Source organism: Anopheles funestus, chromosome 2RL (assembly GCF_943734845.2).
Source record: "Anopheles funestus chromosome 2RL, idAnoFuneDA-416_04, whole genome shotgun sequence".
Taxonomy (NCBI): Eukaryota; Metazoa; Arthropoda; class Insecta; order Diptera; family Culicidae; genus Anopheles; species Anopheles funestus.
Genome location: NC_064598.1, coordinates 95103290 through 95127296, shown reverse-complemented (window position 1 = coordinate 95127296; position 24007 = coordinate 95103290). Strand labels below are relative to the sequence as shown.

General features: G+C 43.0%; 3 protein-coding genes across 5 annotated transcripts; 1 reads left to right on the top strand and 2 right to left on the bottom strand.

Moving 5' to 3' along the window:
• Nucleotides 1–24: 24 nt before the first annotated feature.
• LOC125763360 (blastoderm-specific protein 25D) lies at nucleotides 25–18411 on the bottom strand. Of its 3 annotated transcripts, none has more exons than XM_049426425.1 (7): nucleotides 16817–18411; nucleotides 5858–7210; nucleotides 5511–5755; nucleotides 3156–4684; nucleotides 2581–3069; nucleotides 2163–2455; nucleotides 25–2079 (listed from the first exon to the last, which is right to left on the bottom strand). In XM_049426425.1, exons 1-7 carry the CDS (start codon nucleotides 17151–17153, stop codon nucleotides 1808–1810), a joined length of 4518 nt encoding a protein of 1505 aa, XP_049282382.1. In that variant the 5' UTR covers nucleotides 17154–18411; the 3' UTR covers nucleotides 25–1807. The 3 variants fall into 3 exon arrangements, with proteins under 3 accessions (XP_049282382.1, XP_049282383.1, XP_049282384.1); XM_049426426.1 differs by having other exon boundaries at nucleotides 2581–3066; nucleotides 16817–18409; XM_049426427.1 differs by lacking the exon at nucleotides 16817–18411 and adding an exon at nucleotides 7297–8162.
• Nucleotides 18412–18525: 114 nt separating this feature from the next.
• On the bottom strand, nucleotides 18526–19989 carry LOC125763513 (coiled-coil domain-containing protein 130 homolog). Its single transcript, XM_049426778.1, has 2 exons — nucleotides 19123–19989; nucleotides 18526–19044 (listed from the first exon to the last, which is right to left on the bottom strand). Exons 1-2 carry the CDS (start codon nucleotides 19693–19695, stop codon nucleotides 18580–18582), a joined length of 1038 nt encoding a protein of 345 aa, XP_049282735.1. The 5' UTR covers nucleotides 19696–19989; the 3' UTR covers nucleotides 18526–18579.
• Nucleotides 19990–20461: 472 nt separating this feature from the next.
• On the top strand, nucleotides 20462–23985 carry LOC125763383 (methionine--tRNA ligase, cytoplasmic). Its single transcript, XM_049426518.1, has 4 exons — nucleotides 20462–20718; nucleotides 20797–22941; nucleotides 23015–23108; nucleotides 23180–23985. The coding sequence occupies exons 1-4, from the start codon at nucleotides 20616–20618 to the stop codon at nucleotides 23832–23834; spliced, it is 2997 nt and encodes a 998-aa protein (XP_049282475.1). The 5' UTR covers nucleotides 20462–20615; the 3' UTR covers nucleotides 23835–23985.
• Nucleotides 23986–24007: the final 22 nt, after the last annotated feature.

Genomic DNA, 24007 nt, shown 5'->3' with positions numbered 1-24007 from the left:
CTTTGACTGGAGTTTAAACGATAATAAAATTCAATTATCCGTTTATTCCGGTAACTACCGACGAAAATTGTAACAAACCACCTTCTGTGTAGTGTTCCCCGTCTTCCTTAACTCAAGATATGGTCTCTCAAGCCATTACAGGATCTTTAATAAATATTTCAGTTGTTTTCTACAATTTCTACTGAACCGCCTCACAATATGGTTCAGAGTATAGCTATGCGATTAGAATTATGCTGTAACAAACGGTCTGACTTTCTGTTAGCCATTTAGTACTGTATGCATCATTAATTGTGCCACTTGTTTCCTGCTTTAGTATTTACGTTTTAGAATGATGGTATTGGGAGTTTTAGGACCACTCGTTAGAGTTTGAGTTATTTATCTTTTACTTTAACTGTTACTGTTCGGTGTAACGAATATCTGTTGCTGTATGCAATGTACGTATGAAATTTTCAATTACAAGTCTGTTATCCCATCCTCTGTTTGTTTTATGTTGATTAGGTGTTTTTCTTTCTTTCTTGTTTGTATAATTCTTTACATCCACTACACCTAAACTAAAATCAGCCTATTATTCTTTTACACATTTTCTCATGTCTTTTTCGTTTTTCCTTTCATGCAATATTACTAGCGCGTGCTGCTAGTTAAGTGCTAGCCTAAGATTATTTCATAATCTAACACGAACTGATATTATCTTTCGTAAACTCTAGCTTGTATTTCAGCTGCCACCTAGCTTTATGGGCTAGGATTGTCGCGTGATCGTGTTGATAAAAAACATATCAGTGCCTCATGTTGAAAGTTTACATTAGATGCAATAGCAGAAGTTACAAAGCAAAACTTAAGGCAACGTTGCACACCATACACGAATCAGTGCTGTACAAACGAAAATTCCAACATTATACAATTCCTGACGAATTATAGAAGCTTCGTGTAACAGGCTGCTCGCTGCGCGTGTGTGTGTGTGCTTTCCGGCTACAGGTCGGTTTTGCTTTCCACTACAAATCACAGATCTTTAGTAACAATTACGTGTTCATAATGTCTTTCCTACCCGATAATATACGGATTTAGTACTATTACTTTGCAGCATTGGTAGCTGTATGTTTAGGTTCGTTACAGCACACAGGTTCATTTCTTCATTTACAATAAGCACAACTACAAACAATTACACCTCACGTACCTAACACATTCAATAAATAGAACCCCATTCGCGACGTCAAATATCACGCACGGTGCGCAAACAAAAAAACAACCTTTGTACGTATATATTAGTTAGCGCTTATCTTACAACACAGTTAAAATGGAGAACCATAAAATGGTACAATTTACCAATTAGTGAATGGCATACAACATGATTATTACACATTCCGCTATACACACAACTCTTGTAGGCATTAAAATTCGATACATTCAGTTTGTTTTGTTGTGTCCTTTCTAAACATCATGCCCAACTACCTGTCTGCTTGTTGCTGCACTAAAAACTAAACCGAGAGAAAAGTATTCGTGAAAGATACGATGGGAAATATGGGGAAACAATACAGAGAATAGTATAAAATAGCGGGCTTCGATCATATTTATAGAAACAACCGTATAAAAATGACGAGACTATCGATATACGCATTTAACCTTCCCACATTTAGGCCGTACAGGAAAGGATACAGCGGGGACCAAAAATACAAACACTGAAAAATGGCAAAATCTTAACGGCCCATAACAAACATACTGACTGATTTACAAAAAAAACATCAAAACATAGGCTCCATTTTTATCCTTACTACCCCGTTTACTGGTGTACGGCGACAGTTAGCAAACGACGCTACGGTAGGCCCGGCATAATACCACCACTCAACCCGTGGTGACTTCCCGAGGACGAGTTTGACTGGCTGTACTGTTGCATCCAGTTGGCACGATTGCATTGATGCTCGAGCCGCTGTACCTGCAACATAAGCTGGGAATTTTCGGCATACATGTCTTTGACTAGTATATCGTTGTTGGCTAGCCGAGCCGCCTGATCCGATATGACAATGCATTGCGCTTCCAGCCGATTACGTAGATCATTTATTTCGCTCCGTTGCTGCTGCCAGATTTCTGTAAATAGATAAGAACAGCATAGAAAAATCGCATTGTCAATTGCCATTGCTTTGAGTTTAGTTAGACTCTGAAGATCTTACGATGCAATATGGACTCAGAGTATTGCTGCTGCTGTTTAACCATTAGCTGCAGATGACGATTCTTCTGTTCCAGGTTCTGTATTTTTTGTATCTGATTAGGATGTGAGGCCGTTTTTGCGTACGATCGAGCCAAAACCGATTTGGCTTCCTTTAGCTGCTGCAGCTCCATCATTAGACAGTCGCGTTCGTGGGTAAGATCTTTAATTTCATCCTGCAACTGTAGCTGCATTAAGCGCATATGCTTCGTCTGCATTCCACTGGCACTTCCCTCTGAATTAGCGATAGAATGTTGGCTGCAAGGCAGTAGGAGTAGGAGTTGTGTTATGCAAAAAATCGATTAATTGTGCATCATAAAAACAGAAAAAAACAACATCAATTTCTCAAGGTTCAACAGCTTGCCGAAGCGTGTTTAACTTACATGCTGTGCGTTGAAGCGAGACTGTGCGTACTGCGCGCTGATCTAACTGAACATGCGTCGGACGCATCGACTTGATCCAACACGGCCACGGTTGTGCAGTGTTGATTGATGTCTTCTTTCCCATCGGAGCTTTCGCCATCGAAGATCGCAACAGCAGCTGTTGGTTTCTGGATCGGTGAAATAATTCGATCGAAATTCGTCGCCACTATATCATCGACTTCGGTAGATGAACCCACACATTCACTACCGTCCTTTTCGATCGCCAGATCGGAAGTTAGCACGGCAGACATCACCTCTACCGAGCACTTGTCATCAACTGCAGTAGCACATTCCGAAACTGCATGGATGACCGCCGGCGGACGCCAATTGGGATTTTGATAATCACGAACCGGTCGCTGGATTGTACTTTGATTCCACAGATAGCTTATTGGGGAGCTGGCTGGACGATCCTCTACCTCCGGTGTTTCAACACGCGGCGAAGGAGAACTGCTCGTTGTGTATCGAAAAGAAAGGAGAAAAGAATTTATGAAACACTCTCACCAACCCCCGTACCGCCTCTTCCTTAACCCACTTACAGCAACATCTCCGAAGGATATTTGTGCATCTGTTCCATGTCCTGTATTCTTCTGCGCAGTTTGTCTACTTCGGCCGTCCGTTCCTCCAGTGCCATCTGTGCCTGCTCAAAATCGGCCTCCAGTTCGAGATACTGCTGCTCTAAGCCATCCTTTTCATCGATCGGTGACAGCCGGCCGTCCTTTTCCAGTTTCGAATTGCCCGCAAACTGCTCCTCGTATTCGGCCACCTTCTTGAGCAGCTCCGTGAACTTTTCATCGTTTATACGTTGCTCTTCCTCGTACAGTATGCGCTCATCGTTCACCTTCGCCTGCCAGTAATCCTCACAGTCTTCGTACTCTTTGCGCATCTGTTCCAAACTGGATTCGAGCTCCTCGCAGCGTGCCGTCAGCTTTTTGCATTCCTCATCCTTGGACGGCTTATCGGCCGGGGAGGGCACCGTGCCAGACGTAGCAGCGACATTCTCCTGCACGGCAAGTACTTTTTCCGGCACATTGATTTCTTTTTTCGCTTCGCGCAGCTGTGCTTCCAGCTCTTCGATTCTCGTGCGCAGTGCTTTGATTTCATCGTCACGGCTCAATGACGATTCGTTCATGCTTGAAATTCCTGACGATGCACCAGTCAGCTCTGCACAGCTAGCAGGCATAGCGCCCGTATCCTCAGCGCCCCGGATGCTCTGCCCAAGTTCCGAATGCAAGGCCATCCAATCGCCGGACGAAGAGTCCGATTCGATGTCGTTCTCGTTGCTGCATCGGCGAAATTTGCCCAGCCGGGGACTTTCGTCGGACAGTCTCGTCTTGCTCGGTGAATCACCGCGCCGTTTGATAGCGGCCGAACTGGCCGGACCATCGCCAGATGCTGCACTTAAATCGTCCACCACCACAGTGGTTCGCTTGAGCTTAAACTTCCCGAGCTCAACGGTAAGCATTTCAATCTCAGCACTTAGCTCATCGTTCTTATCGCGCAGACCCGTATTTTCGTTCTGCAGCAACGATATCCGATCGATCAAGTCCAGCACCTCTTCGCTGTCTTTGCGCACGAAGCCACAATCATCGTCGTCCGCATAATCGTTACGATTGTTTTCCTCCAGCTCGGCTATGTCCCGGTTGAGCTTGATATTTTTCTCCAACAGATCGGTAATCTCTTTCGTAAGATTCTCCTGATCTTGTCGCAGTTCATCATTTTCCTCCGACAGCCGGGACATTTCCGACTTCAGCTTTCCTTCCTCAGCCTCCAGCGTTTGAATACGTTTTTCGAGCATCGCATTCGCGTGCGATAGTTGTTCCCGCTCGAAGGCCAGTTGTGAGGTAAGCTCTTTGACCGTTTCGTGATGACGCTGCTCCAGAAGCCGGATTTTCGTGCGGGTTGAGTTTTCAAGCGAATTGTGCCGTTCATCCACTTCCTGCGCAAGAACCAGCGCCCGATGGTTGACCTCCTTGTTGTCGGCGTACAGCTTCTTGTTCTCTTCCACCAGCTGATGGAACGCTTGACGCAGTGCAGTCACCTCTGCCTTGTGCAGTACCAGCGAGGCCTACGGTGCGAATGGTTAGGAGAGGAAACATAAAGGTGAAAACTTTTATCAATCGATGACGGCGAAACGACGATTACGAACGATGACCATCATTGCGTGTCTCTCTTTATTTGTGCTCATAAAAAACAAAACACCTATATTATCACTAAAATTCGTAATCGTATTGAAGCCAATCTCAAAAAACCCATAGCCTGATAGCTAAAGGAAAATCCATTAAGAAAAGGTGCAAGCTGTTTTCGCATGAGATAAAGTCCATTGCAACAACCAGAATGGCAACAGTTTCGGCTTCATCTTATCTTTTCTTATCTTGTTAACACACATTAGTCACAATTGTAAACGATAGTAAATAAGATAACTTTCACGGTATTAGAAAAGCAGCATCTCTAAGCATCGAAAATTTCATATGAGGAGAATAAGCTAACGTTTTTTTTTAAATTGATTCATTATAAATAAAGCATTAAGAAATTCAAAGCGTTTTTTTCGGAATATGGTTTACCCGAGTTCCATCGGATAGAGTTGTTGCATACAGCCGCCGAAGGAAGGCCAACTGGTTGATGAATATTCATAACTACCAACATGTACATCCAATGCTTACATGGGAAATTGACACTCACGGGTTATGATCAATTAGCGAACAAGTGAAGATGTGTGGGTTTGATGCAACGGTACGAATGTTTGACTACATTCACCTACGCATGCGTCATCCGGTTTTGCGCAAAGGCTTCAGAGAGCAAACGTAAACATTTTCATATGACAATCGCTTGTGTGCCGACACCAAAATCATTGCAAGTTTTGTGTTATTCAATTTTCAAAACATTTTACTCACTCGCACGATGAGTGCAGCATCATCGAACGGGTTATTGCTGATGTTGCTGATGGTACTGCTGTTCATGTGTCCACTAAGAAGCCGCTGATGTTCCTCCTCGAGCGCCTGCACCAAATCCGCAACATGTATGACATCCCGATTGAAGCCCAGCTCGTGTAACAAATTGGCTGGAGTTTCTATACCAGCTGATTCCCACAGATCGATGATGATTGAAGCTGCCAGCGATCCTATTTCCGATGTCCAATCTACACGGGTCAGCACCCAATCAAAAGTAGAGGAAAAGGTAAAACACGCAATCCACCTTAAACAAGAAGGAAGAATTATTGGCCAAAGCCAATCAAACGTACCCGGGGGCAATGTAAGTGTGAAAGTGCTTTCTTCCGCCGTAACAACGGACGAAGCGGCTGTGGAACCACCGCAATCGCCTAGCTGCAGTTCCTTGGTTTCACTCATTGGCAGCAGATCGGTATTGCTTTCGAGCAGGGCAATAAAATCCTCAAATCCGATACCCTCGCTCGGCTGCAACGACAGCTTGTTAAACACTTCCTGGGCAGCCAACCGGGCTGGCACTTTCTGCAGACCTACGCGCTCGCACACCTCTTCCAGTTGTGCTTGATTGAGCAGGTCTCCTTGCCGACGATCGCAGTCAAGCAGCAGCGAGTTCCAAATCTCACGAAGATTCTCCGAAAGGTTCATGAAGTAGATCTTCTGATCGATTCGCTCATCATCCATGTGTAGCTGCTCGCGTATCGTAACCGTGGTGGTGTTCCGTTTGCTTTCCACCGTTGGACGCTGCCGGTGTGTCGGTAGCGAGGCACATCGTTTTAACCGATGTACACCCGCACTTCCGACTACTGGTCGACGCCGTTTGGAACCATGGATGTCACTTTGAGAGGCGGAACGTTGCACTTTCGACGAGGCCACGGTCCCGGTTGCGGTGATGAAGCTTTGTCGCGTTCTACCAGAAATCTGTTCCACGATTACGCCCTCTTTCTCTGCCGCTGACTTTTTCGTTGTCGATTGCTCCGCTACTGATTTCACCGTGACCGATTCATTATCCGAATTGGAGGAAAGTGACGATGAATCGAGTCCGTTCACATCCTCCCGTGGCCTTGACCGGCGACCGTACTTCTTTGTACCGACGACAAACTTTGGTGATACTTCCCGATCGGAAAAGTCATCTAACGCGGCTTCTTCCGGTGGTGGTAGCTTTCCGACATCGTTCCGTACAAGTTTCGTCGTACGGTTTGGATGATTCATGCATTCATTATCATCGACTGGAACGCCATCATCGCACAACTTCTTCTTGTCGTGCTGTGGCTTCGCTTGACCGATTAACGACGAGAGGCTTACGTTCTGCTTCTCGTTCGCTTTGGTAAGGTTGTGCTCTAGTGTTTCCACCTTACGTTGTACGTTTTTCGAAGTCGATGTTCGCTGAGCTCGGTGTTTATGGGTGTTGCTAGTGCTGCTGCTACTGCTGCTGCCATTTGACACATTGTTCCCCGTAATATGGAATGATGGCGAGCCGGATGTGGATGAAACTCCCGATGTGCTATTACTACCAGCGCTTCCGTTAGCATTGCCATCGATGTGATTACGTTTTCCAGAAACTGTCGAGTGACCTGGTGAGGAGTATGAATCCATCTGTTGGACCACAAATTGTTCCTGCTGCTCCTGCTGCTGATCTGGATGATCGGAGTCTGCAACACAATTGGAAGAAAACAAAACGGAAAGCACAAATCAATTAAAATGTACCACAAGTGCGAAAAAGATTGATCAACATTACATAGTATAATAATCATTTTGACAGATCGACTAGAAAATGTTTCTCCTCCTTTTGCACAGGCACAGGCGATCGACCAAACCAGTCGGACTAGAAGCGATGACGAAACCCGACACAAGTCGTGGTGCGTTTGCTTGTTAACAGAAACCCACGTTTAAGCACCATTCCATAATAGCACCTGCTTGCCTGAAACACAGCCTGTGTTTCGGTTCTCTCGCTCTCTGTTTATTTACAGCTCAAAAACACACATTTCCTTTCCCTCTATCGAAACAACCCCCCGGAAGGTCGAATGGATTACGACGCGCGATTCGCGTTCACGCATCAGCCTGAACCTCGTTGGATCTTTGGACGGCTCATCGCGTGCGTACGGTAAAACTCTCACTCTTCACGCCACGCTGGTGCGATATGTTCGAACAAAAGACCCGAACTTGCTTACTAAACAGTGGCCGCTATTCCACACAGGAGTATGTGCCTCCTTCGAACGCGCACTGCCGCTACCATGCGGACAACCTAGCAGACTGATTGACTGATGACTGGCCTAACTGGTTGGGCTGTCTGTCTATGGTCGGTTCGGTTCATACGACTCGGTTGCGTTCGGTTGGGTTGGGGCATCACAGTGTTGGTGCGTGCACGGACACGGACACTGCTTTTTAGTGCGTCATATTCAACGTGATGCCACTATAGTAATAAACAGCAAGCACGATATGGTCCGTGTGGAAGGAACACTTCGTACTAGTTTAGTATCTTTGCCGACCTAACGCGTGGTGCATCAGTGTGAGTTGCTGCAGTCAGCCGAAGAAACAAACAACAAAACATAACACAACGAACAAAAAACAAAGTTGGGCGGGTTACTAAGAAAAAAAAAACCAGCACTATCGTTTTCTCGACCCAGGACAAGGAAGGTGCTGGCTTACCCGGCGAAGACAGGCTGGCTGCAATAGAAGCAATAGAACTCACGTACACACAAGCGCGCGCTCGCACGCCTGAGAAGGTGTTGATTGGGGTAATGACATTGTTTATGCGTGTTCTTTTTTATTCGTTGTTCCCTGTTCCAACACTCATCCTGATCTGCTCAATACGTGCTACATTTGATCGAAAAAAAATATATCAAAGCATGAAGTGATCGTGTTGAAGTTACTTATTAGGAATGCCTGCTTTCAGCAGAAGCACCAGAACAACTAAGCGTCAACACAATAAATTGCGCTTCATTAATATTATTCAATTACTATTGTGTTTCCAGTCCACCAAGCATGCAGCCAAGAGCATACGCGAGATTTATGGTACATGACCTGTTAGCGAAGAGAACGTAAAAATACTTCATTTATAAGTGAAACACAACGAGAAAAATGAAACCATTTTCAACCTTAGCTATGTCTTTCAAAGCGGGACACATTTGAATTGTCTTAAAATATGGAAAATATCTTTAAAGAAAACCTTTGCCTGTACCTTCTTTCTTACATCATCATCGCTTAAATCTTCGCTTTTAAACAAAATCGGTCTGCATGTACGGCATTATCACTATTACACAAATGTTACGTACGATGATGGTGCGTGTGGTCACAAAAGCACTAATGTTCCAAAACAAAAACCGAACCGTATTTACACGCTTCACACAAATAATTAATTTTTCACCGTACTTCACGCTTTTCCCAAGCACTCACAAGCACAGCGGGAGGAAAATAATTTTACATTTTCAATTCATTTTATTGTACACCCATTTTCTCAGCCCTATCTCTCTCTTTCTTTCTCTCCCTCTCTCTCTCTCGCTATGTGTGGACACGAAGGGAAACCCAAACCAAAGACAAAACATAATGCAATTATTAAGAGACCTGTTTCTACATCGTCGCATAAAATACTGTTTCCCGAAAGTATGGGTGTGTGGTTTTGTTCTTCTTCGTCCGCATGATTGTAAAAATAAAACCTCAAGCCTCAAGGTTGTAGGAAAGTTTTTCGTGCACTGCTCCCAGCGCAGTGAAATATTAATACGCGCGTAAAACCTTTGACAAACTTTTCCGTCGCTGTTTCATTCGAATGTCTTTGAGGCAAGTAAGTAAGGTCATAAGACATACAAAACCGTTTGTGGGTTGAAGCGTGGTAAGGTTCAACTTTTCACAGTTATCACCATCGATCAAACACAGATCGCGTTGGGGGTTGGGGCAGATTCTTCTACAACACCCCCCCGGGCAGGTACAGCGTGTACCTCTCTTTCGAGTGTCCTAAAAGAACAAACAAGCAATTTAGTAACATACAACGGAATGATGTTTAATGATCAACTCATCAGAATGTGAAGTTATATTGGGAGAAAGATAGTTTAATTACAGCACTAACCTGTCAGCTTAATTTACGATCTTAACCAAACCCAACTAATAAACTTGCCTTAACAAGTGGAAAGGTGGAACCTTGCGCTATGGCGTTTCTTACATACAAACATAAAATTTATGGCGTTCGCATATGCTTAACGGTTGGCGTGTTGTTTGTGTTACAGTTCCCATTCAATCGCACGTTGTGGTTTATTGATTATTGTGCTACTTGTTGCATTATGTAGGTTGGTAATATAAATTAGATCAAGTTCAACTTCATCCAGCCAATCCGTTTGTTCAATCTTTACCAAATGATCCCTTAAAGTTTGTTTATTTTGTAGAATTGATGTAACTTTGTACAATTGGGGACTTCTTGTTGAATTTTTAAACAATTTTTGCATGTTAATGTATAAAGTTGTTCAAGGAGAATATTCTACTGGACTGACGTTTCTAATACAGTCACATATAATGTTGGGTCAAGAGCGAAAGAGGTACCTCAATCGCTCCGCTCATATTATTGTGTGCGCTCCCGCACAGCCCAGAGCGATTGTGCGATGCGCTCCCAGAAGCGAAGTTTCGCACCACAAGGAGCGCTACACACAGGAGCGATTGTGCGATGCGCTTCCATTTGAAAATTTCCTAAGGCCATAGCCCTAGGTTTTTTGGGAAATTTTGCAAAAATTTTTAAATTGATTTTGTTTAATGCGAATCGGTTGAAATAAGTTTCTTGTCACTCAAATAACGCTTTAAATTTTAAAAAAAATAAAAAATAAAAAAAATATTTTTAACTCGAAAATTTCATAAGGCTTACCCCTTGCCATTTTTTTGGGCAATTTAGCAAAACTTAAAAATTTGTTTTATTTTCATGCGAAATTGTTATAATAAGATTCTTTTCACTCAAATAATGCTTTAAAAGAAAAAAAGAATAAAAAAAATTAAAAAAATCTATAAATTTACCAATCTCCTAGGCTCATTTTTGCACCAAATTTCGCCTATAACTCGATCGGTATCCAACGGATCACCAATCTTTAAACTGTGATCGATAGATGGCAGCTATGGCTACATTTTCTTCTTAGACCGCTATGCTCTTAGGTGTCCGTGCCGGAAGTTATTTTCCTCATTTTTGAGCAATTCAGCAAAATTTATAAATGTGATATATTTTCATCCAAATTTGTTGCAATGTGTTTCTTTTTACTCAAATAATGCTTTAAATTAAAAAAATAATAAAAAATCCGAAAAAAGTTTTAAAAAATTTTTCAACTCGAAAATTTCATAAGGCTTACCCCTTACGATTTTTTTGGGAAATTTTGCAAAAAAAATAAAATTGATTTATTTTAATGCCAATTGGTTGCAATGTGTTTCTTTTCACTCAAGTAATGTTTTAAATAAAAAAAAGAGTGAAAAATAATAAAAAAATCAAAAAATTCAAAAAATTGAAAATTTCATAAGGCTCATTTTTGCACCAACTTTTGCATATATCTCGGTCGGAATCCAACGGATCGCCAATCTTTAACCTGTGGTCGATAGATGGCATCAATGGCTACATTTTCTTCTTGGACGGCCATGCCCTCAGATGCCTGTGTCAAGAGTTATTCGAGGAACCAAGTTCCATACCCTGTTTGAGAAAATGTTAAATTTTCCTCATTTTTGAGCAATTTAGCAAAATTTATAAATGTGATATATTTTCATCCAAATTTGTGCCAATGTGTTTCTTTTCACTCAAATAATGCTTTAAATTAAAAAAATAATAAAAAATCAGAAAAAAAATTTGAAAAAATTTTCAACTCGAAAATTTCATAAGGCTTACCCCTTACGATTTTTTTGGGAAATTTTGCAAAAAAAATAAAATTGATTTATTTTACTGCCAATTGGTTGCAATGTGTTTCTTTTCACTCAAGTAATGTTTTAAATAAAAAAAAGAGTGAAAAATAATAAAAAAAATCAAAAAATTCAAAAAAATGAAAATTTACTAAGGCTCATTTGGCACCAAGTTTTACCTATAACTCGGTCGGTATCCAACGGATCGCCAATCTTTAACCTGTGGTCGATAGATGGCACCAATGGCTACATTTTCTTCTTGGACAGCCATGTTCTCAGGTGTCCGTGCCGGAAGTCATTCGAGGAACCAAGTTCCTTACCCTGTTTGAGAAAATGTAAAATTTTCCTCATTTTTGCACCAAATTTTGCCTATAACTCGGTCGGTATTCAACGGATCGCCAATCTTTAACCTGTGGTCGATAGATGGCACCAATGGCTACATTTTCTTCTTGGACAGCCATGCTCTCAGGTGTCCGTGCCGGAAGTCATTCGAGGAACCAAGTTCCTTACCCTGTTTGAGAAAATGTAAAATTTTCCTCATTTTTGAGCAATTTAGCAAAATTTATAAATGTGATATATTTTCATCCAAATTTGTGCCAATGTGTTTCTTTTCACTCAAATAATGCTTTAAATTAAAAAAATAATAAAAAATCAGAAAAAAAATTTGAAAAAATTTTCAACTCGAAAATTTCATAAGGCTTACCCCTTACGATTTTTTTGGGAAATTTTGCAAAAAAAATAAAATTGATTTATTTTAATGCCAATTGGTTGCAATGTGTTTCTTTTCACTCAAGTAATGCTTTAAATAAAAAAAAGGGTGAAAAATAATAAAAAAATCAAAAAATTCAAAAAAATGAAATTTTACTAAGGCTCATTTTTGCAGCAAGTTTTGCCTATAACTCGGTCGGTATCCAACGGATCGCCAATCTTTAACCTGTGGTCGATAGATGGCACCAATGGCTAAATTTTTTTCTTGGACAGCCATGCTCTCAGGTGTCCGTGCCGGAAGTTATTCGAGGAAACAAGTTCCATACCCTGTTGAGAAAATGTAAAATTTTCCTCATTTTTGAGCAATTTAGCAAAATTTATAAATGTGATATATTTTCATCCAAATTTGTGCCAATGTGTTTCTTTTCACTCAAATAATGCTTTAAATTAAAAAAATAATAAAAAATCAGAAAAAAAAATTTGAAAAAATTTTCAATTCGAAAATTTCATAAGGCTTACCCCTTACGATTTTTTTGGGAAATTTTGCAAAAAAAATAAAATTGATTTATTTTAATGCCAATTGGTTGCAATGTGTTTCTTTTCACTCAAGTAATGTTTTAAATAAAAAAAAGAGTGAAAAATAATAAAAAAATCAAAAAATTCAAAAAAATGAAAATTTACTAAGGCTCATTTTTGCACCAAGTTTTACCTATAACTCGGTCGGTATCCAACGGATCGCCAATCTTTAACCTGTGGTCGATAGATGGCACCAATGGCTACATTTTCTTCTTGGACAGCCATGCTCTCAGGTGTCCGTGCCGGAAGTCATTCGAGGAACCAAGTTCCTTACCCTGTTTGAGAAAATGTAAAATTTTCCTCATTTTTGCACCAAGTTTTGCCTATAACTCGGTCGGTATTCAACGGATCGCCAATCTTTAACCTGTGGTCGATAGATGGCACCAATGGCTACATTTTCTTCTTTGACAGCCATGCTCTCAGGTGTCCGTGCCGGAAGTCATTCGAGGAACCAAGTTCCTTACCCTGTTTGAGAAAATGTAAAATTTTCCTCATTTTTGCACCAAGTTTTGCCTATAACTCGGTCGGCATCCAACGGATCGCCAATCTTTAACCTGTGGTCGATAGATGGCATCAATGGCTACATTTTCTTCTTGGACGGCCATGCCCTCAGATGCCTGTGTCAAGAGTTATTCGAGGAACCAAGTTCCATACCCTGTTTGAGAAAATGTTAAATTTTCCTCATTTTTGAGCAATTAGCAAAATTTATAAATGTGATATATTTTCATCCAAATTTGTGCCAATGTGTTTCTTTTCACTCAAATAATGCTTTAAATTAAAAAAATAATAAAAAATCAGAAAAAAAATTTGAAAAAATTTTCAACTCGAAAATTTCATAAGGCTTACCCCTTACGATTTTTTTGTGAAATTTTGCAAAAAAAATAAAATTGATTTATTTTAATGCCAATTGGTTGCAATGTGTTTCTTTTCACTCAAGTAATGCTTTAAGTAAAAAATGAGTGAAAAATAATAAAAAAATCAAAAAATTCAAAAAAATGAAAATTTACTAAGGCTCATTTTTGCACCAAGTTTTACCTATAACATTGTGCGCATCGCACAATCGCTCCTGTGTGCAGCGCTCCGTGCGGAGCTACCTCAACACAGTTTAGAGAGCGAGAGCGGTGCGCTCCGCTCTTGTAAAAGAGCTACTTGATCCAACACTAGTCACATACCTTAAAGTTATGCGAAAAAACTTCGTTTATGTGGTACACCCGGTATTTGACTCAATGCTCGATTGAGTCGATGTACCAAAGACAAAAACCAACGCATTTATGTCTGATTGTTCGATCGTTTGTTGGACTCATGTTGTATTTTTCGCTTGTTTTTTTGCTGCGATTTGCTACCGCGGAACAGTCAACACATGAAATACAGCCATAGGTAGGGAGGGTTGATTAGCTCGGTACAAACCCCCAACACCATTCGGGATGTTCGGATGGATTGTAAACGTATTTGCACAATGCGCAAAACACGCCAGCACCACAGTACGGTGGCACGGTGACGGTGTGTTTGTCACCGTTATTGCGAGCTTTATGATGGCTACAAAAAGTCTACAGGAAAAATAGAAAAACAAACTGATTTAATCTACAAACGGGGGTTTAAGCATGAGACCAACGGTGGAAAATCGAGTAATATGCATACTTTTGAAGTGGATAAGGAACGTTTTCTTGAATTTTTAAACTAAAAAACTAAATCACAATGGATGAAATGCATTTGGTTGGAATGCGTTAATGTCGGTTGTGAAATGAATTTAAATTTTAGCCCCTAAAACCCATTTCATTAATTTTTAACGGTCTCAAACCGATAGTCGTTTGACTATCAATCATCTGAGATATTTGTCGCTATTACAATATTGAGCATGTTCCGCTTCACACAGCAAAATATGCGAGGAATGTACCACGATCAACAACCCTCCCAAACCACATTAGTGACAGGGAACTTGACGTAACACGGCACGCCAAAGGTGAGCGAAAACACTTTTCGAAACATTGTTTACGCGTCTTACGTGAATGCGGAGTAAAAATATTGCTCTAAAGTAATGAAAACAATAGCAATTTTAAAGCGTTTTTATAGTAATCCGCCATTGCTTTTTACCTTTTTTACGATACATCACATCCTTCATCTGCATCATTAATCGACCGACCAGGGGCATTGGAATGGCGTTAAATGTGTTGACCTAATGCCTAACTTTGCGCCCACCTTTAGACAAAGCGTCCTTACTGAACGAAACGTTCCCTATGGAGAACAGGACAAAAGGTGCAATCGATCGATATTCCGTGGGTTCACCGCCAAGAAACTAGGCTCGGCTACAACAGCGATAACGATTCTACCTTCACACCAACCACAGAAGGTCCCGAACTCACCAAACATTCTATTTCATCGCGGTTTTTTTCCGTATGTGGCGTTTTTAGTTAAATTAGCTCCCTTTCCTGAACGCGTGAACACCTTCACCTTCGTGTATCCGCACCCATCGGTGGGCAAGCAAAAACTCCCCAGAGCGGCCCTTCCCATGAAGCCATAAACCATTGCCGACCGAAGCCACAGAAAGAATGAAATAATTGGGCACCTGACATAGGGCGGAAGTGGTCGTACTGCGACACGGGTCGTAGTAAAAACGTGATAAGAATCTACTATGCTGCCCATCGATCGTTGGTTTTGCTTCTGTATTTTCTTTTACCGGAAGCGTTCCTGCTGGACCGGTCAAACGCATGCATGTTTCAACGACACGCTCCTGGGTTGGGTTCAAATCACAACTGGGCCGTTCCTGAAAGCAGCAATGGATAATTTAAATCTTCAAATGATCATCGATCAAAACATTAGGACGATTCATTCTCAATTTTTTTTCTTCTTTTCGTTTCAATTTTTTCTTGGTTGTCCTGATGACACACACCACCTCTTCTGTAGGTCAATTCTGGCCGTTTCGCTCTGGTCATCGCTAGCTTCAAAGTTGTTTACAGTTGAGATCTGAAGCAACTCGTAATAAATTATTCCCTTCAAGTCCATCCAAATACTCAATATAAACTGTCTGACTTTTATTCCTGGACAGACCACCACCATTTGTGTTACTTCACCTCGCTTAGCCACAATCGTTTTCGCACAATATTGTCGTATTTGACCCATTTCGCATCCACATTCACCACCCGGTTAAGAAATGGGATCCGTTTGTTTAAGATTTCGCAGATGGTTTAGCAGTAATGTTGGTGCTAATTGGTGGAACACACAAACTTCGAGCATCTTTTTGAATCCCACTTTGCGCAAATAATTTAAAAGTGTCTAATGGTCGACTTTTAGCTTCTGGGCGATGCTTAATACTACCAGCATGTCAATCGAATTCGATTATTTTCGTGATTTTGTCACCATAAAAAGGAAAATGATTTTCCCTCCAAACCAAAGGTATTAAACAATGGAACAAATGCAGTTTGTTGTAAGCTAATCAGTCATAAATATCTCTCTAGAGCCTCCCCATCACTCAAAATATTGATTTAGCACGGACACGAACACAATGTTTTGTAGAAAATGATACCATGATGAATTGTACACCGGACGTAATGTGCTTTATCTAATCTAATGCCTTTTATCGGATTTTTGCAAGACAAATCAATGAAAAATAACAAACAGAGACAGTCTAGCTTTGCAATCGTTTCTTCGATCGGTTGCTATGAACCACATCGTCTGCTGAAGACGCCAAATTTACGCACGTTTCGGTTTGTGTATCCGGAAGGGAAAAAATGCATCCACCGTTGGGAGGAATTTCTTCCAGCATCTTCTCCGTACGACTGAAAGCGGAACGTATAAAGTTGAACGATCTTTGCCTTTGGCTCCCATATTATTTAAGGGAGCGTACAGAGAAGCCGGGCGGCTAGAGCTTAAGCGTTAATTATGGCGGCCAACCGTAATTAGATCTCTTCGCGCTCATGTTTTTGTTTTCCTGCCTTGGGTTGCTAACAACTTTCAATGGCGGGTATGGGGATGGCGTTATTTGCATGCTGGAAATCCCCAGTAATGCCCCGGACGAAATACAACGGGAATTCAGGGTTCAAAAAAACGACGGGTCGGAGCACTTGTATGCTGCAGGAGAAGAATGGTAATTGTTAGAGCAAATCCCGGTCGATATCGATTCATACCTGCTGCTACTTCGTATGCTTCTTCCGCCCTATTGTTGGACGCCATCATCATCGTAGGCGACGTACCGTCCACTTCGCCGCTGCTGGCTGCTGCGATCGATTCTTCGTTTCCACCAAGGATGTGCAGAAGCCCTTCACGAAATTCGCGGAAGCTGACGTGCGTCTTACAACCGGTCATCAAACACTTGACCAGCAGATGGCCACGCTCCTTCAGCTCCAGTGTGCGGCACAGCTTGATCAAGGAATCGCGATCAAGTCCACCGGTACCATCGCCGGTACTATGGGACTGGAACATGTGATACAGCTTCTGCTCGTACGGATCGGATGAGAGCGCCATTTCGCCTATCTGCCACGACAATGCCACAGACGCGGGTGTGTGTGTGTAACCGTAGGGGGTGGGTGTGTTGAGGGGAGAGATGATGCACAGAAAACTTACGCAAAGGAACACAATTTCACTGGCACCAAAGTATAAAAAAAACTCGTACACAGACAGAATATGCACACAAAAACACGCAAAACGCACGAACGTGCTGCCCTTTACATGAGGGAAGAAAAAAAGGGCCACTTTCGAACACTACACGAACGCAAACTAGCTTAACTTTCTCACACTCAACACTGATTGCTTTTTTTTGCGTCCTCTCTCGAACGATCGGAGATGGCGCTAAAGCGCTACTTTCATGGACGTTGACGGTGGGTAACCTGAGCTGGAACGGGGCGTTGAATATTTTCTTTACGTTTGCATCCGGACCTTTACCAATGAACGCAGAACACCATTATGGAATGACACCAGATTGCAAACAACATAACCAAACACACTGTACCGAACAACGGAGCACTAGATTTGCCGTATAATGAAGCCGCACTCAGAAATGGTCACCCTTCCGATATCCAAATGACCACTCGTGACGTTATGTGGAACAGTACTGTTGTTCTGGGACGCGTTGCTACTACTGCATGATTCCACCATCAAGATATGATCCGTCACCAGGGGGTTTTTAGGTTGGTTCCCGAATTTATTACCTAGGCACCACCACCACACACTGGCAATGGGTTCGCACCTTCGCCGTGGAGAAAATCAATTGAATTTTTCTTCCTCGCTTGCTGTGGTGTGTTTCTGTTGCTATACAGACCATCACGCTGGCTGGTGTTTATTGTGACCTGTTTCACTGTTTCTATCCGCTTATCGTTCTCGCACTAAAGCTTTTTAATTGTGCTGACTAAAACACATACCCACTAACCTGCTTCTATCGTGACGATATCGTGAAACACTTAAAACCAACATTCAGGACCACGAAACACTGCCTTAATTATGTAAAACCCGCAAGCCGTCATGCAGCATATTCCGAACGTAACAGGCTGACGATAGAAATCTTATAAAAAGGCTAAACCCCGTAACACTTGGTGAGTAATCGTATGTTATTCACGGTGGAATAGTGAGTTGAAAGGGTTAAAATATCGTGTCCCTTGTTGTGTTTGACCCTTGCTATGAATATTGTCTGTCTTTCACTTCTGCGAACAGGCCGTGTGACTTTTTGTTGTACTTGCACATACACACACATAAATTAACCCTATCGACATACACAAACACATGCGCGCGCGCATAAGCTGATTTTGACAGCCACAGAAATGTCAAGTCAAATTGATAGTTGCAGAAAATATCGATCAGATGTTATTTTGTAAACTTAAGTGCGATAAAATGGTAACTCAAATTGACTGATGTATAAAAAAGCTGACCCATTCTTATATTTATTTGTAGTTTTGTCTTAATCACTATCGCTAGATCCGGATCCATAATTGCACAGCAGCAGCTGAGGACGGGTTTCGTCCTCAGTCTTAGTTGGTTTCGTTTCTTCACCATTGTTTTCCGGAATTTCAGTCGTTGTCACCTTGGGCCGTTTTTCTTCCGTCGAATGGTCGGTAAATTCCTTTCCAGTGCTTGTAGCTGACCGTTTTACGATACCCAAACTCTTTGGTTCCAGCTTAGTACCGGTGAGCTTGGTAACCGTTGCGGATTTGTTCGACGAAGTCGAAGGTAGCACGGGACGATTAAGGATAGCATTGCGCCGTTCTTTGTCCTTTTCATGTACCGTTTTTGATGAGTGTAATCGCATTAGCTGTGCCATACGTCGATCGTTGTCACTTTCTGGAAGCAATGCTACGGCAAGACTGGATCGTACTAGCAATGCGTTATCCTTTTCCTCTTGAAGTTTCAGCTCCTTTTTCCGTGTCTGTAATCGAAATTAACGATGGAAATGTAAAACATGATAGATATGCTATGAACCAAAACTAACCACCATTCTACATACCCTAAATTGCGCTCTAAGACGGCTGTTTGCTTCGAAATCATCGCGCCAAACGGAATCGTTACGTTGAAACAGTCGTCCTAGAACGGGTTTGGCCTCTTCGGCCGCCTTCGTGTCTTTCGCTCCATGTTCCAACTTGTACATAGCATCATCGAACAGCTTACGTTGAACTTCCTTCGTTTCCGGTACGATCTGCTCATTTTGTGTCGGATCCCACCGATTTTCCTGTCGTCTCGCACCGGACACAATCTCGTAATCGAGATTTTGTGGATCAGTTTTGATCTCGAAGTGATTGTCACACAGGTGGCATTTCATTCGGAACTGGTACACAGGCGTGGAGTAGTACATGCCGACCTTCTTCTTCTCAGCGTTATATCGCACGCCCATGCCGATGTGGTTCTTGCATCCATCGCACCAAATGTTGTACGGCATCTCGAATCGGATAATCAAGATACCGAGATGGATTTTGCGGGCGCGTTCCCGCAATGCGTGCGTGCCTTGCCATTTGTTTAGTCCACCGGCTTTAGGATCGTAATCCGGAGGATAATACAAATTTTGTCCTTTACGTTCTCCCATTTTGGCAAGCTGCTGTACAGATATTTCGAGAAGAAATTTTCCGAGATTTGCGTATTTTAAGAACGCAATCACGAGCTAGCGTTCTCGTCGTCGACACTTTGGCTGTTTCAATTGATTGATGATCGTTTAGCTGAGTATTTATCGATTATTCACCTCCAATATGAGATATTTAATCTATCTCCGCTTGTTTTGTTTAGATTGTGCATTGTGTTGTTATTATCGCAGTAAAATGTCATTATTTTTCGTCAAAAATAAAAACAAATACAATCATACCTTCGTTCAGATAAAACTTCTAAAGCCAATATTTTTTCAAGCAAATTGGTTTTGTTTGCACTATGGGATTTTTCAGTAAAGAATATCGAATTTTCCTTTTGTTCAACATTCCTATTCCTACTCCGAAGATTCATGAATCCTCATTGAATCATGAATCCTTACAATTTCGGGACAGTCTCAGGAGTTTCGGGAAATCAGAAACAATAAGTCTGTTGGCAGTGAATCATTGAGGATTCGTTCCAATTCATGAGAATTCTTTTATTATTTTAGTAGTCGGCTCACGATTCGAACGACTCTTCACTGAAGATTCATATGAATGACTCTTTTCAAAAGATTCAATAAACACAACATTTGTGTTCTTCATTGCGGAGACTGAACATGGTTTTTCGATAGAACGTTGCACAGATTTTCGCTTGGTTTTAAATAGACCACTGGCTAATGCTACACTCTGCTCATTGGGAAAGCGCCGGCGTAAAACAATTGCCACCTCGTGTTTTGACAGTTAACAATCGTTCTACGGGATTGGGATTTTCTCTATCTGGGGTTTTTCAATTTCGCTTGCGGAATTTTGCAACAAAAAGTACAATCTTGGTGAATAATCGTTCGATTTCGCTGCTCCATTTGTTCGTAGGAAGTGTATTTACGACATGATTATCTACACTAACACCGGTAACCCTTTCGGGTTGAAGCTGCTAATTTGTGCAAATTTGGCCAAAACCAACGTGGAGGTTAAGCATGTTACGCTCGGTGGTATGTAGTAGGAAAGAGTCTAGCCACATTGATCAGAGGTTCAGCTCAACTGTGTCTGCTTTGTTCCATCTTCCCCAGACCCTGCCCTGGGAGATATGAAACATCTGCCCATCCTGCAATTAAACAGTGGGGTGCAGCTGTTTTCCACGGACGTGGCGGCCAAATATCTGCTGCCAGGTGATGATGCATCGAAGGTGGTACAGCGAGACGAGTGGCTTGAATGGTCGTCGAAGCGGTTGGCACCGGCTTTAACCCACAACATGGCTGTCGGTACAAGGGCCGACCCGAACACGAAACCAATCCTGAACACGCTGGTAAAAATGCTGGACGATTGTCTCAGCAGTAGCACGTTTTTGACGGGCGATAAAATCAACAGTGCCGATGTAGCCGTATGGAGCCTGCTCGCTCCAGACGGTACGCTCAAGGGTGCGGTTAATATCGACAATTTGCTGCGCTGGTATCGTCAGATTTCGGCCCTGCCCGAGGTTCAATCAGCGCTGGCCGTACTACCGCTGAAGGATCTAAGCTTTGCGTCGCTTCAGTACAGCAATCGTTACGGTGGATTGCATCACATCGTGCTCAATCCGCAAATTGCCGATTTCGAAGGTGAGCTGCTTGCTGACACGTCCGCTAACATTGCCGAAACGGTGCAGCGGGAAGAGATAGAAGCGGCACGAGCAGCATTTGGCGACGTGGACGATCGTGCGGTTCGCGATGAACCGAGAATTGTACTGCCAAAGCCGGGTCAGAAAAACAATCTCATCACCTCTGCTCTACCGTACGTGAACAACGTTCCGCATTTGGGAAACATTGTCGGATGTGTTCTTTCGGCTGATATCTTCGCCCGCTACTCACGACTCTGCGGCTACAACACGCTTTACATCGGTGGTACGGATGAGTACGGTACGGCAACGGAAACAAAAGCGCTTGCCGAAAATCTCACCCCGAGACAGATTTGTGATAAGTATTTCGATATTCACAACTCGATCTACAGATGGTTTGGAATCGGGTTCGATTACTTCGGACGTACGACCACCGCCGAGCAGACGCGTATCGTGCAGGAAATATTCAAGGAACTGTACGCCACCGGATACATCGAAACACGATCGGTGGAACAATTGCTCTGCCAGCGGTGTGATCGATATCTGGCGGATCGATTCGTGGAAGGAACCTGTCCCCATCCTGGCTGTGGGTATGAAGATGCACGCGGCGACCAGTGCGATGGGTGTGGCAAGCTGGTAAACGCGATAGAACTGCTCCGACCGCGCTGTAAGATGTGCAACTCTTCGCCCGTTATTCGCGATTCGAGCCAATTTTTCCTCGATCTCCCGAAGATCGAACCAGCGCTGCGGGAATGGGTGGACCGATCCGAGTCCGGATGGACACACAATGCGCGGGTGATAACGCGGGCCTGGTTGAAGGAAGGGCTGAAATCTCGCTGCATTACGCGCGATCTTAAATGGGGCATTCCGGTCCCGCTCGAGGGATACGAAAACAAGGTGTTCTACGTGTGGTTCGATGCCCCAATCGGATACATTTCCATCACTAGTCGCTACTGCAAGGAATGGAAACAGTGGTGGCAACCGGACACGACCAACACCGGTGTGAAGGTCGATCTGTATCAGTTTATGGCGAAGGACAACGTGCCGTTCCATTCGGTTATGTTTCCGGCATCGTTGCTGGCAGCAGACAAAGGATACACCCTCGTGTCGCACATCATGGCCACGGAGTATCTCAACTACGAGGATGGGAAATTTAGCAAGAGTCGCGGTATAGGCGTGTTCGGTAACGATGCACAAGATACGGGCATTCCGGCTGATGTGTGGCGCTTCTATCTCGGTGCTGCACGGCCCGAGGGCCAAGATTCGTCCTTTAGCTGGAGCGATCTACAGGCACGCAACAACAGCGAGCTGCTCAAGAATTTGGGCAACTTTTTCAATCGTGCGCTGGTGTTCTGTGAGAAATTCTTCGACTCCACCATACCGACGATGACCCTGCTCGAAGAGGACTATACACTGCTGGCGCTAATAAATCGCGAGCTGAAGGGATACGTCAACCAGATGGAGAAGGCTCGCATGCGTGACGGCATCCGGCATCTGCTGCAAATTTCTCGCTACGGCAATCAGTTGATGCAGTCCGAGGAACCGTGGGTTAAGGTGAAGGGAACGGATGATCAGAAGGCCCGTGCCGGCACGGTCATTGCCCTGTGCTGCAACTTTGCCTGTGAGTGTGGACATTTTTACATCTCCTCTGCTCGTTATGTTTCTTATACGGATTTTTTCTCCCTATTTGACAGGTTTGCTGGCTACGCTTATATTTCCTTTCATGCCTACGACGGCTAGAAATATGTACAGTCAGCTTAATGTTCGTGGTGGATTCATTAACTCCGAGTACGTGTAAATACGAAGGAATTGGATTGCAAGCATTTGTGTTAATGTTTCTTCTGGTTATAATCCTACAGCAAACCGCTTATTCGAACTCTTCTACCGACCGGTCATCGGATCGGTAAGCCGGCCGTACTGTTCACCAAGATCGAGGATGCCCGTATCGAGGAACTGAAGCAGAAGTATGCTGGACAGCAACCGCAGCAACAAACGGGTAAAACTCCCGTGCCCGTAAGTCCAGCATCATCGGCACCTAGTTTTACCTCGCTGAAAGACGCCCAAAAAGCGGTCGACGAACAGGCAGCCAAAGTGCGCAAGATCAAATCGAGTGGCGCCGAACGTTCTGTGTGGCAACCGGAAGTGGACATTCTGCTCGGGCTCAAGAAGCAATTACAATCCCTAAGTCAACCACGTACATCGGAAAGTGCTTCGGTAGCTCCGGGAGAAAAGAAATCCCCAAAAGCTGCTGCAAACAATGTTTCGAAACAAACGGCGACCAAGGCCGCTACACCCGGAACGGCGCCCGTTTCAGCAGATGTAAAAGCATTAGAAGAAGAAATTGCACAGCAAGGTAGTAAGGTACGTAAGTTGAAAGAATCCAACTCGGATAAATCCATCTGGCAACCGGAGGTATCGTTGCTGCTGTCGCTAAAGCAAAAACTGGCCACTCTCACCGGCATACCTGTGGCTGCTCCTGCCGCAAGTGGAAAAAAGAAGGGCAATAAGAAGTGAATTGCTGCTATTCTGCTATCGTACCCTTATGGGCCCACGTGAGCCAGTTCGTTTTCATTTCATTAAGATTAAAGCTGGCTAAATACTGCGAGACGTACAGTTTTCATTGATTATTACTATTGGCAATAAACGTTATTTAATAACAAAGATATTAATGTATGTTTTTAGTTGTC

Coding starts and splice junctions, on each gene's coding strand:
- LOC125763360 (XM_049426425.1), bottom strand. CDS start 17,153: ATGGCGCTCTCATCCGATCCGTACGAGCAGAAGCTGTATCACATGTTC. Junction 4,685..5,510: donor ATGCTGCACTCATCGTGCGA/GTGAGTAAAATG, acceptor TTCGCACCGTAG/GCCTCGCTGGTACTGCACAA. Junction 2,456..2,580: donor CTCGCTTCAACGCACAGCAT/GTAAGTTAAACA, acceptor ACTGCCTTGCAG/CCAACATTCTATCGCTAATT.
- LOC125763513 (XM_049426778.1), bottom strand. CDS start 19,695: ATGGGAGAACGTAAAGGACAAAATTTGTATTATCCTCCGGATTACGAT. Junction 19,045..19,122: donor GTCTTAGAGCGCAATTTAGG/GTATGTAGAATG, acceptor TTTCGATTACAG/ACACGGAAAAAGGAGCTGAA.
- LOC125763383 (XM_049426518.1), top strand. CDS start 20,616: ATGATTATCTACACTAACACCGGTAACCCTTTCGGGTTGAAGCTGCTA. Junction 22,942..23,014: donor CCTGTGCTGCAACTTTGCCT/GTGAGTGTGGAC, acceptor CCTATTTGACAG/GTTTGCTGGCTACGCTTATA. Junction 23,109..23,179: donor GGTGGATTCATTAACTCCGA/GTACGTGTAAAT, acceptor ATAATCCTACAG/CAAACCGCTTATTCGAACTC.